Raw genomic sequence first — 13,599 nt, forward strand, 5'->3', positions numbered from 1 at the left:
GACGTCCATCAGCCGACCTGTAGAGACCGTCTCTTTCCTTTTTACATCACAAAGCACTTCTTAATATTTTATGGATCAGTCCCCGTTGAGAACACAGCCAGGAAATTTAACACGGAGACAAAGTGGTCCGTGGAAGGAGAGGGGCAGGACTGATCGATCAGAGGCAAGAGGAGGAGGAATCGGCACCAAGAACTGTGTGTGTGTGCTGTGGAGCTGCCGCCTCCATCAAAGTACTGGGATCTGTTGTTCAACTGTAGTTTGTTTGTTGAGACATTGACATAAAGATAAAGTTTCTGTTTGATCATCATTAGGCTTATTGATGTTGTCAGATGTGAAGCCTTGCGTACTGCGGTGAGAGAGTTCCAGCGCTTTGTTTGTTTATTGTATCCTCATTTAACTGGAAAATAGAGGAGAGGAGTAATTCTGTTCTGAAGGAAAACAAACTCCAAATGGATGATTGGTCGTCTAACTGAAGCATCGGGTTAGAAAATGTAGACCAACTCGCCTGAAGGCCTCGTTATGTGGTCCGTGCTGAGTGTGTGTGTGTGTGTGCGCCGGAGGACGGGTTGCTACTGGAATCTGTGTGTGTGTAAGAGTCCAGTCTTCTCTATGGGGTGTGTGCAGAGTCGGTCAATGTCAGCCAGGTCAGTGTGTCGCTGCCACATCCAGGCTGAAGAGTTTGAAGCACAGTTTCTCATCACCGCATCCTTAATAAAAGTCTTTACCATGTGATTTACTGCAGAGTCTGACACTGATGTCCTTCATGAGACCCTTTGAGTAACTCCAACTATTCTTTTCTTCACGCAGAAATGGCAAAGGAGGTTCTTCATCCTGTACGAGCACGGCTTACTGCGCTACGCTCTGGACGAGATGGTGAGTGACAAACGTCTCCCAGTGGGCTGCTGACATGTGTTTTGCTCTGTGTAATACTTCCTACACCATTCAAGTTATTATTTTACTGTATATAATGATCACAAGAGCTTTGAGGGACACTTTAGACTGTAGGGAAGGTCAGATCTTCATTTCTCTTCATGAAAAGTAAATTGTCCTAGGATGGAACAAGAAAACAAACAGGCTGTTCCTTCTTGAGAATTCTTTTCCAGAGTTCAGTGCAGTCTTTTTTCAAACATTTTGGCAGACAAACCTGGAGCCTGAGATGGGCTCAGTGCCACTTTACCCGTCAGTCTCCTCACCATCAACACTAGTTCAGCCGGGCACTTTATGAAGGTGCTGAACAGCTAACTAGCACGGCAGCGTCTAAAGAACTGAAGTGACGCAGCGCTGTGGCGACGGCGTCACTCACGTGTCGGCCTGCGAGTGTTTGTGTAAGTTGGGAATGTATTTATGACAGAAGAGCCCTCATGGCAACATTCCATCCTGAGAGAAAGACCGGAAGAACCCCTCACGGGTGTCGGTGCCTGAGTAGAACCTGTCAACAATCTCAATAGATCACTTTGTAAACATCATTCATCGTCCAAAGTCATGAAATGTTCTGCAGCTTCTAAACAGACTCACTGCTTTCAACCCTTTCATTCTGTAACCAGCGTTCTCTAGCAGGGGGGAGTGGCTGCTGAGAGGCTCTATGTAAAAGAAGCAGTGGGAGCTGGTGTGTGTGTGTGTGTGTGTGTATATCCCTGTGCATGCATGTGTGTTTGTGTTTTGTGTGCATTTATGTTGCATTTTCCCTCTTGACCAGGCTGCAGTTTGCTTAGATCATCCCAGGGCAGACAGGAGTCGTTGTCGTCGTTGTTGTTGTTGTTGTCGTTGTTGTTGTGGTGTCTATCCCACGTGTGTATGCAGCATGCACGAGTGTTCCTCAAAGACGAGACTGATTTACTGCATGCGTGAGAGGCATTAGTGGAACGATGACACAATAACAAGCGCGTGATGTTTATACAGCCAGAGACAAAGGAAACGGGCAGAATGTCTTCCTTCCATTCAACACCCTCAGTGTCACTCTTCATCTTCTCATCTGAAAGGAGGATCAAAGCCAGCGGGGAGGGGGGGGGGGCAGTGAAGGTCTGGAGCCGGAAATTTCAAGTGACACTAAATATAGAAGCTGGAGTGTCACAGCGAGCAGATTTGAGTAATTGTGTAGCGTTGAATAAACAGCAGCACAAACACGCAGATGCAGGACGAGAGGATGAGGAGGAACCTTCAGCTCCCATCAGGCCGGCTTTGCTCCCGTTAGTCAGGACTACAGTGGTTTTATGGGTTAATTTTGACACATGTTGCATAGAATTGAAGATGTCTGTTGAAGCTCGAGTGAAGAGCTTGACCCGGGGCTCCAGTCTAATCCCGTATTGTAAATGACATCGCATCAAATCTGAAGGCTGTCGGCGTTCTTCCAACATAAAAGAGTAAGATGCCGCTTCAGACCACATCAGAGCCTCCGTCTGAGAGGTCTGGTCGGGGTTTTTAGATGAGGAGGTTCCCCTCTGCTTTCCTCCCAGCCGGGTTTTATGGCTCTGGTGTCTTGGCTCTAACCAGACCCAGATGAGCTGCGGTCCCAACCTGCAGGATGTGGCACCGCTCCGGGGGAAAGGAATGGGTTAGCAAGGGCCTGGGAGAGATCACAGCTCTCTGAGCCATCGCGTTTTGGGATTGCCCACCTAGGGTGAACACCCAGCATGACACAGCACCGCCACCATGTGATGCTAAGGACCGTGTTGGCTCTGAAGAAGAACATGAAGCTACAATGAGAGGGAGATAAAGAGAAGAATGGAGTTGGACACAGGGGAGGGGGGGCCTGGGCTGGGCTGCATATGAAGCTAATGGTAGTAAACAAACTAGGATGAACCACTTGGGAAGACTTAAACTGTCTTATGCAGTTAAGAGCTTTAGTGGATTGCTTCTGGCATCGGCCTCCAAAGAAGCCCAGACGCTGTATCCTAGCTACAGCAGCGCCGTGCATTCAACCATCCTGCGCTTTACTGTAAATGCTCACCAAATGTAGAGAAGATGTATTTACTCTAACCGAGGAGATTGTGTTTTTAATCATGTTTGTTTAATAGTCAGTCTATATTCAAAGCTTATTAGGTTGGATCAAGCGATTAGCCTTTGGCTCTGATCTGATTCCAGTTGTGGATCCAGTTTTTCTGAACGTTTCATGAAGGAGCTCGCTCTGCATGAGTCTGTTTGTCACCGTGTGTCTGGATCAGATGTGTAGTTTTAAAACGCTACAACCATTTTAATAACAAGAACAGTGTAGAATCCTAACACGGTTATTTCAGGCAACCGTTGCCAAGGCAACATGTTTTTGTCCCTTTGTCCAACAACTATTGACCGTGGCTTGCGTAACGACGGACAGAGAGATATTCTGTGTTTAGTAGAGAGCTCACACTGTCACTCCCGACTCTAAGCATGCAGGAGAGAGAGAGAGAAGAGTCTGGAAGCGAACCACGAGTGTGTGGGCTGAGCTCGTCTCTAGGCTTTGTCATACGGTGAGCGAGCCATTCTGCAGTAGCTGTAGAAAAAACATCAAACAGCGCTGAAACAAATGAGAGCGAGGCAGAGTAGGACAGAGAGTTCCAGCCCCTGTTTGTGCTGAGCTGCACATGTTTCCAACTCTCTCACTGTGTGCGTGCATGTGCGTGTGTGTGTGTGTGTTCTGAATGAGTGAATGCACCTGGGACAGAGGGTGCTTGACTGTGGAGGCAGTGTCAGGAACAGGTGTTGCAAGGTTTAAGGAACCTCAGGGTATTAGACAGAGGAGTTCTGTTATCTTAAGACCAAACTTTAATTTAACCCTCTCTCTGATCTCTCATTCACAGGTTACATAACAAAATGTACACAAGGAAGTAGAGTTAGCTCTTTATTCTAGTCCCTACTCCCATACAATCACCACTTGTTATGGGCTTCTTTTTGTCATGAACGTGTTGCTTCATCTCTGTCTTGTGCTTCAGGCTGTAGTTGTGTTGAGTTTCATTGCGGTGACAAGTTTCCTCTCTTCTCTCCCCCTCATGTAAAGTATGTTCACTACATGGTAATGAATAAATCATTAGCAGTGCCATTCAAAATACTTGAGCTCAGTTCACCCCCTGCCAGTGACTACACCCTCAGAATGATCACACACACACTTCACAAGTCAGGGTTTAATCACGCGCGGCAGTCGTGTTGTGTTGTGTTGTGTTGTGTTGCGTCAGATTGTACGGATAATAAACTGGCCGCTCCGTGTTTACACAACTGTCCATTTTGTGTAAGTGATGTGAGAAACACACACACCCTTGCACAATCCATTATCACCTCGTAGTGAGGGCAGAATGTGGGTGTAAAGAACCCTCCAAGCGCCACAACGCAACTTTGATGACATCAGCGTGGGTTCAGACCATCAACACCCACTCTCTAATAAGTGCTTCACTCTGTGTGGTCCTAAACAGCCCAAGCAACACCTAGCTGCCATGACCCTGCTTTACCCCACACACACCCCCCCTTACACACACACACACACACACACAAACTATGGGATTTAGTTCAACAACTACTTTGATCTGAGCCCTCATCATATGATCTGTGTAGAAGTTGTTTTCTTTCTCCGTGTGTCTGTTCTGCTCTGTGAGATCACGGTGAATCAGACGTCCACACACTCATCCTGTGTGCCAGACCAGGGAGGCTGTAGCATTGAGCTCCTATACCGTGGGTGGAAGAACTACGTTCTCTTTCTCCCAGTTGTATTTAAAGGCTTTTGTGGGCGTTTTGAAAAAGCCTCACACTTATAATGTTGTTCTGTTTGTGTCGGGTTTTGTCCAGATTGTGTAACGTACCTGCACGTCAAGGCCGCCTATTGAGCTGCAGCACGACAAAAGGCTCATCCACCGTGTGTGTGTGTGTGTGTGTGTGTGTGTGTGTGTGTGTTCTGCGTCATCGCAGCATCAGTTGTTATTACAATAAGAACTTGACGTTCCGATGGTGTTTCAACTGTTGAGGTCATTCATTGCAAATCAATTCATTTCCTGTGTTTACTGGCTTCTAAATAGTGGACGCCTGCCACGTCGCTCCATCCAAGAGCCAAAACGCTTTTGACAAAGTAAGGTTTCTGCCACATTTATCTGTTCTTTTATCTGGAGGCCCAGGTCTCTGCGTCCCCGGCCTTTGTCTGACCTCAGGATGGTGTGTGAGACCTTGTGACATGCTGAAACACGCAGAACCCCATCCCATCCCCAAACTCTATGGAATCCAATGCTATTTTTAACAGGTTTTTGTCTCGGTTTTGGAGCGAAGCTCGCTTTCTAGGGAATGGGCGGGGCTTCTGTTCTGTGCTGTGTTGTTGCCTCCAGTCATTTTGTGCCGGAGACGAACTGGAAGCCGACCACCACACCCCGGCAAATTAGGGACTCTTACAGGAGTGCGTGAGGGAGAGTGAGGGTAGTAAGTGAAGGTTGACGTTACCCTCGGGATTAGAGAGGAAAACACCTAAATGACTCAAGAGGTGGGGTTAATGGGAAGATGGATGCAAAGGTGGATTCAGGATTGTAGCGGAAGATGGAGGGGAAAGATGGTAAACAAGAAAGTGAAGCCTTTCTAAGTGGTTCATTAAAGATTGTTTATGAATTAAGGTTCCTGGTTGAGGCTGGCATTTGTTTAGTGGAGATACGGTGCGTGAGAGTCTTCTTTAACCCCTGCCCTTCCTCCCGGCTTCCAGTAGGAACTGATCTGCTGGAATGTAAACAGCCGTGGATTACAGTGGGGTCACTGTTCCCGTCTCACAAAGCCACAAAAGCATGGGAATAGCCATTCATTCATTCATTCATCCAGCTTGCAATCATCGGGGTCCGCTGCAACACTGTAACTAGCACTCAGGCTACGTGTACCAAACCCCTCGCCCAGGAGAGGGCTTTTCAAAAATATAGCTTTTTAAATATTTTAATTCCCCCAGGTGTAAACTTGGGAGATCTCGTCAACCTGTTTCTCTAACCAGCCGAACAGTTTGACTGCACCTCTGTCACGCTCCATTCCATACCATGGGACACGTTTATGTCAGGCTAGGTGAACCGTAGTAATCTGTAAAGAGAGAGAGTGTCCTTGCTCAGACCGAGGTGCTGTCCATCAGCACACACAGCGTCGGCCGAAAGACGCCGCAGCCTTATAAATCACCCGATTCCTCTTTTCTCTTTTTGCTTTCTCTGAGGAGACGCACCATTCTGCTCCTATCTCGCCTGACTGATGTTTGTCTGAAGCTTGCTGTTTCAGCAGACAGATTTTGGCCAGAGTATTACTTTGAAGATTAGTACAATGGAATTTTCCCATGGAAAATGGGTTTGGGGTTGTGCTTTTATTTTGTAAGTGATCCCTCCGTGGCTCCTTCGCCGTATCTCTTCATCCTGTGCTCTTTAGTTTTCGCCACCGTCTCCAGTCAACACATCATCCCGGATATAGCCCAGATAAGGATCTTATCTCCTCCACTTGTTCACTGTTTGAATACTTTCATCACGTCGGTGAGAAGTAACCCGGCTCAGCCCAGCCCGAGAATAACTCCCGCTATCTAAACATTAAAGTCCACCACTTCAAACTGGTTCCTGCTGCATGCTTGGCTCGGCCTGAGTGCCTTTAGTCACGTTTATCATCTTTATGTTTAGAATTTACCCTAAGGCCCTTATCTGTACTACTTTGGAATGTTTTGACATCATTGAGATCTGTCCAGGAACATGAATGATTCCAGCTGATCGGAAACCAAACTTTTTGTTTTTGTTCTGGAGCGCCGGACGTGAAGGACAGGGAGACGTTTTTATACTTCTGCCTGGAATCACTTTCTCCCTCCCTCCCTCACTTCCCCCCAGCCAAGGCTCCCATCCCCCATGTATGCCGTCTGTACTCCACGGCCAAAGGGCTTAATGAGTCTAAAAATAAAAGCCTTTCAATCCATTTACCAAAACAACATTGTTCTTGAGGAGGCCGCACGTAAGCAAACACATTTACAAGCTGTCGTATTTCATTACAAAAAGTCTTTCCAGGCAATTTTTAAAAACCTCCAACCTTCAGAGTCACTGTGCTTTGGCTTCAAATGTAGATCCAAACCCTGACACCTTTAACAATCAAAGTTCTGGTTATCCGACTGTACTTATGGTTTGCATAGTGTAGGCAGGCCCCGAGTTCAGAGTTCTTCATATTGCATGGGTGTTCACTGCTCCATGAGACTGTGGACAGGATCATTTAACACAGGGCTCTGGGTCTCTCAGCACCTTCAGCTGAATACTACTATACTGCTCAGAGCGAAGGGATAATGATTTCTCATAAGGCATCAGTTTTCTATTGATGTTGGATTCCAATTACTGGCCGAGTTGTGCTCTTGCAAATATCTGGGTGAGTGTGATTGCCGTTTGGGGGTGAGCCAAACGCTCCGTGCGAGGCCTCTTGTGCCGCGGTGAAGAGTCCCTCAGAGAGAACGTCCTTTTTGCCAACCTGCTTCTTTCTGCCTTCCTTCGTTTTCTTCTTTTTCTTCTTCTTCTTATTTAAAATGAATTTCAGCCATTCCTTATCCAGGGGAAGGTTGGCGCTAAGAGGTTTTGGCTAAACCAGGATCCCCTCTCCCCTGCATGGCCCTCACTTTTACCGTCTCATTACTCAGTCTGACTCACTTTCCCATCTTTTCCTCTCTTTCAGTCACTCTTTGGTATCTCTCCATCCTTCACTCCACTTCCCTCTCTGGCCAATAAATCATTTGTGTTGGAGGGAGCAGCCAGCAGTATTGTGTAACTTGCCCCCCCCCACACACACACACACACACCAAACCCTCCCTTGTCTATAAAGCCAAACACGGCCTGACGGACTGTTCGCTCAGTTTGCTCCAAACACTTGCCCAGGACACCGACAAAAGGTTTCATTTAAAGTCCCATGGTGAAGGGTGAGCCAGCTACTAAGACCAGCTCTAATAAAATGGAGGGACTAGCAGCCCTGGCGCAGTGGGGTGGATGGGGAGGTGTATTCATGTCAGATAGTTGGGACACTGGAGTGTTTTTAGAGGCATTCTCACTTTAGAAAGTTATATAACGACGGCCCACACATGCACACCTCCGAGGCACAGCAAGTATGTGAACGCAATAAGGTATCTGCTGCAGGATTCTTTGTTTCAAACACACAACGAGGTGCACGGTAAAATATATTAGAGTTCCTGTTCTGTGTTCTCTTTAGATCATAGAAAAGATTGCAGAAGTTCATTAGTCTGAAGCCTCAGTTGGATCAGATCCAGTTCTATCCTGGCAGCAGGCGAGGTAGCGGATAGGTTGCCGCCTCGCCGGCGGCCACAGCTGCAGCCGAACGTCTTTCACAGTGGCGACAGGTGCAGGTGTATTGGATGACCTTTAACCCCTCATCTCAGCTTGCCGACCCGCCAATCCAGCCACCTGTCGAGGTCAGGTCTCTGCGGCGGAGATATTATTAGAAAAGACATTAAAGCGCAGCCTTTGCGGTTGGATGCGGTTAATCCAGCTTTGTTTCACCTAAATACATTTGTCCCCCTGTTAGGTGGGAGGTTTAGTTACAGAGGTGAGACTGTTGCCCAGTAGAACCCTAACTCTAACCCTAACCCTAACCCGAGCCCCCCTGCTGGTGTCTCTAGGTCCTGTTTAATGGTAGCACTCGCTTGTAAAAATCCGCACAACCGGCAGCTTAAGTTTGTTGGCTGGCTGTCATTGTTGTTGGGTGGTAGGCGGCTTCACTCTTTAATAAGCCACTCCAGCTTCCTCATGACCTGGCCCAAACATTCCCATTGCCAGCAGCCCTGGGTTTTGGCCTTTGTCCAACCTCGGCGTCTAATCAGCTTAGCGTTCTCTCCTCTCTGTGCCTGTTTTTTTTTTTTTTTTTTTTTTTCTGTGTATGAAAGCAAAATAAACTACAAACCGCATTCCTTTGAGATATTAACTTCAAAGGCCAAACAACACAATGAAACGTCGTAGACTGAAATAAAATACTGCTGTAGTCGTGTCGGAGAATAAATAATAGAGATGGGAAAACAAATTCTGTTGTTTGGTGTGTTCTGGGGCAGGATGAAGTCGCTCTGGCCTCAGCTAATGTCTGCTGAATTGTAGCATCGTCCCAATTTTACATAGTGGCTTCTGTGATATAGCAAAGTCCCGGTGAAAACTATTTCTATTCACCTTGACCTGCTTTCCAATGTGCTGTGTCAGAGCGCCGTGTGGGACGACGCTGCAGCAGCCCAGACACTCCTGCTGCTTCCACCGGAGCCTTGTGATCTGGGGGAACAGCTGAATTGTGCTGTGGAGACGAAACGCTGAGCTCAGAGAGAAAGAGAGAGAGAGAGGGAGAGAGGGAGAGAAAGGTAGGATTTTAGTGGGGGAGAAGTTAGTGGGGGAGTGACATTCTTTAGGAGAGAACACGGGGAACAATGCTGATTAAATGCTGCTGTAAATGAAGCCCCCAGTTCATTACACAGACATCCGGTTGTAGTCAGTGTTGGCCCTGATGTTCCAGGCACAGCTGAGCTTGTGGCATCTCCGTGATGTGCATTCGCAGATTTAGAATGAAGCCGAGCCACGTAGTGTTTGAGTTGAGCCACACCTGCCTGCCTCCATGGAAACGCGGCCCACCTCCTTCTTACTTTGTCTCGTCCCCCTTGTTTGTCCCTGGGTGCCTCCAAACTTTCTGTATTTTTGGGGCATTCAGGAGAGAGAGGAGAGAGGAAGGGAAGAACTTGCGAGTTGGAAAGTAAAGCAAGTAATTGTGGCGTGACCAGTTGAGCAGAAACACACACACACACACACACTAAGACACACATGCATGCCAGCCACTGTGACATGACACAACTGGATCGCAGCACCTGTCCCTGCAGCCTGCTGTCTGCTCTCTCAGACTGGCTGCTCCTTTTCACTCTCACACACACGCACACACATTATTTAGTCTGCTTACTAACACACTGGGTGAGAGCACATGTAATTCCTTTTAACCAGAGTTAATAGTCGCGCCTGAGTGACAGACAAATCACGGCTTTCAGCTTTGAATAAAACCGTACGGCGCTCGGTTCAGATATACTCTTCATCCTCCAACTCACCCTCCTCTTCCTCCGCCTCCGCATGCTGAGTGCTGTCTTTTGCGAGCCTCCTCACACAGCATTAAACCACCCACACTTCTCTGCATTCTCTGTGCGGTGGCAGTGTTGAATCCCATCCACAGTCGTGCTAGACACCTCATGGAAGTCAAACGAGCAGGGATAACAGCTCTAAACGACGTATTTGCTTATATAGTTTCCATAATGTGGAGGACTGAGCGGTGCTTTGCTCTGTGTGGTGCTGCAGTGCACTCGGGGCCTAAAGCAGATGCCTATCCTGCAGCATTAAGTTGAGCCTCTTGAACGCATTCCAGGGCAGTGAGGTGTATTTGAGAACGCCCGGAGGACGGCACACACAGATATGTCCGATATCCACCATATGGCCCGGTCTGATAGAACTATACCATGGCCTGTCTAAAGCGCTGGCAGGTGGTTGGGTTTGCTGTTGACGCCGGTGTGAGTAGACACGACATGTGATTGTGTTTGCTTTAAGTTGCTCCGGTTTTAAGGTGGAATTACACTACACAATGTACTTGGGGGCGGAAATGATTAGAATCATTTCTAGACTGATTAGAGTCTCTGGACTGATTACTTTGTATATCTACTTGGACACATGATTAGTGTGGGCTTCAAGTGTGTGTTTGGTATTCCTCCAGAGTGAGAGTAGAGGTGACTCCATCTGTCTAGCACCTGGGGACATTTCCCTGTAGCTGGTTGTGGGCTTGCTCATGGGTATGAAGACTGCGTGTTTACCCTTGTTGTGCTAAGTTGCTAAGGAAAGATTCATTGCATAATTGCTGTTATCAGTAACAAGCAGAGGATGTTGGACCCCGAAAGAGACCTGATTCCAGGCCACGTCCATGAGTCAGTGTGAAGCGGTGCCAGTTCATCAGCTCTCCTCTCGGTTTCCACGTCTTTAATGATCAAAGTCAAATGACTTGGATGGTGAACAATGTGGAAACAGTCCTCCAGGATCCTGCTGCTACATGCCTGACACAAGAGTAATGTAACTTCACATGACTGAATGTGTAGCGTTTGGATTTGTCACCGCACAAACGCTAGACAAATTGGCGCCCATTGTCAAATAACAGGTGTTCCTAATCAAGATGCAGGTGTTCACAGCAGAATACTAATGACCTATAAAACAAGTCATACTGTAAGGAAAGGCTATGCTCAATTATGTTAATATAATGCAAAGTCTGGCAGTATGAGCTTCTTCATCAGCGCTAGTTTAATAGCATAATAGCTGCAACAAGTCAATTATAAATTACAATCAGAGAGCAGGATAAGCAAGCCTGGAATATCAAACACCTCTGCTGAGCTTGTTTGGTTACTTACTGGACCGGTTGGCTGATATTCAAAAGTGTTGTTGAGTTATAGAGGTTGGAAACACACGTGTGCCATCTCATTCTCTCCTCTCTCCTGATCCTTATTCACTGACTCAGTTTAACTTCACTCTTGGGTCCGTGTGTAGAAATGAGTCTGACTGAGTTAAAGTGTTGATGCCAAAAGAAGAGAATTTGCTTAACAACCAAAAAATGAAAGTAGACTTATCAGCCAGCTGCCAAAAGAAGCAAATATTTCTCCTTGTGTGTCATGAGAGAGGGAGAGATAGAGAGAGAGAGAGAGAGAGAGTGAGTGTGTGTGAGAGAGAATAGGGTCTATTGCCTCGTTGCTGAAGAGCCAAGGGTGAAGGGAGCCAAGGGTACAAAGGCTTGCCTGCTGAAGCTTACTAATTAGCTTTTTCTTAGCAGAGAATGGGTTTCTAATGAACGCTGCTGTAATGCTGCAAAACATCTGGACAGAGATAACAACAGGACATATGGGTGGAATGTAAAGAGAGGAGAGATGAGCCTGAAAAGTGCTGCGGTCGGGCAAAACATGTTCAATGTTGGACTTTGGTAGAGGCCTGTGTGTCCTGTGTGTGTGTGTGTGTGTGTGTGTGTGTGTGGAAGGGAATCGACCATTCTTTCGAAATGGGTTTCAAAATTGCATCGTTTGGCAAAAAAAAGAGGAAACGAAAAAAGGATAAAGCTTTTCTCCAGATTGTTAACGGTGTCTGGACCTGTCAGGACTCTAAGAAGCTCACATGTGATTCTGTATGACATCCATGTCCAGAACTCCATTAGTGTTTAAACTGTGAAACATATAATCATGATGAGATACATTGTTGCCTTCTTAACTCAAATTAAATTAGATAAAACGATCAGATTGGTGGTTGCCCATTATAACAGCTAATATGCTACAACACAGAAACCAAACAGCCACCTGCTTGAACATCATAGACTGGATAAGAGCAGCTAACTCTCCTCTGCTGCGTCTCTACTCCAGTGACTCCCATCAATACAGCATTCATCCTTTTGTCTGAACTTCAGAGACAAAAATAAGTTTATGCTGGCTTCATAATCTCCATGCACCGATCACAAAAGGATGCTTGTTGGGGTCTGTTGTCCCTCTGTGTCTCTCGGTCATTTCCTTGCTCAGGGTTAAGGGGAGGAGCGGCTCTTTGGACTGCGGCGACTGACAATCCCACATTGTATGTGAACTGTTGCTGCCTCACAAAGGGCCCATTGTGGAGCGTGGCGGCCCAGGGAGAGGGGACTCCGTCTAGGCTAGGTGACGGAGAGGTGTGGGTTCGGGGGGCCTGGGTCTGGGGGAGGCGAGGGCCATGGTGGTGCTCAGCTGACACAGCGCCGGTGCTGCACACACACACACACACACACACACGTGTAAGAGGAGTCCCGTGCTGTACACTCACATACTGTACTCCCACACAACCAACAGGCCGGGTCTCAGTTCCTGATGTACCTGTAGCTTTAAGAGAATAAGTTGTATCAGTCTGTGATTCCCTGTTTGTCCTTGAGAATCCCGTGCTGTGACTGTAACACACAGGTCCCATGCTGCTTGCACAACTGTTCTCAGACTTTCTAATATGTAGCTGTTTATCCTCCTCTGCCTCCAGCTGAAGGACGAGCCTGCACGTGTGGTGAGCTGTTTACATGGACAGATGGCCGGGCGGCCCGCTGTCACAGTTCTCTGTTCGTCCTCTCTTCTGCCACCACATCACCACAAGTTCGGCCTCTTAGCGCTCCTCTGCCCGTCTCCAAATCTTCTGCGACCCCACACGTCTGAGAGTGACAGGGCTCTCAGGTCAAGCTGACGCCCGTCTCTCCGTCCAATCTGAAGCAGGCCCTCGCCCAGCTGTCCAAATGTCTATTTGTCCGTCTGTCAAACTCGGCTGTTGTCTTGGCCTCTCAACTTTGGTGTCAAGAGCCCTTTGACTGGATGAACCATTTAAAAGTCACGGGAACCATGAAGTTGGGCCAAAACATATTGGACCAACTGGCCCACTCTGTGTTTTGGTCCATAGGAGGCGTAGATCTTCTGACCCATGAGGCCTGCTGCTTAGACCTGCAGCTCTTTGGGTTCTTTCTGTCCCAGTTCTCTCCATTTTGATACATACAGTAGTGAGTGAGTTAGAATTGGAGTGACATTTAACCCTGACAGAGGAAAACAGGCCTCTGAAGCGCCCTCAGGGTGGGATTACCACAGACTGTTAACTATCGACTGCCTCGTCCACATCAGAGGCCATTGGCTCA

The 13,599-nt window shown here is 47.4% G+C and overlaps 1 protein-coding gene across 8 annotated transcripts in view; it reads left to right on the forward strand.

The window, feature by feature from the left end:
- Positions 1 to 13,599, forward strand: part of LOC143002207 (myosin phosphatase Rho interacting protein) — a 203,029-nt gene that overhangs the window by 3,999 nt on the left and 185,431 nt on the right. For all 8 annotated transcript variants that reach the window (XR_012963762.1, XR_012963764.1, XR_012963763.1 and 5 more), the window contains exon 3: positions 808 to 873. Coding sequence is in view for 5 of the 8 variants with exons in the window: in XM_076152196.1 (XP_076008311.1) it covers positions 808 to 873 (66 nt within the window). In the remaining 3 variants the exon portion in view is untranslated. The remainder of the gene's footprint in view (positions 1 to 807; positions 874 to 13,599) is intronic.

Source organism: Genypterus blacodes, unplaced genomic scaffold, assembly GCF_046128005.1.
Source record: "Genypterus blacodes isolate CSIRO-AG114 ecotype Tasmania unplaced genomic scaffold, CSIRO-AGI_Gbla_v1 ptg000055l_1, whole genome shotgun sequence".
NCBI lineage: Eukaryota > Metazoa > Chordata > Actinopteri > Ophidiiformes > Ophidiidae > Genypterus > Genypterus blacodes.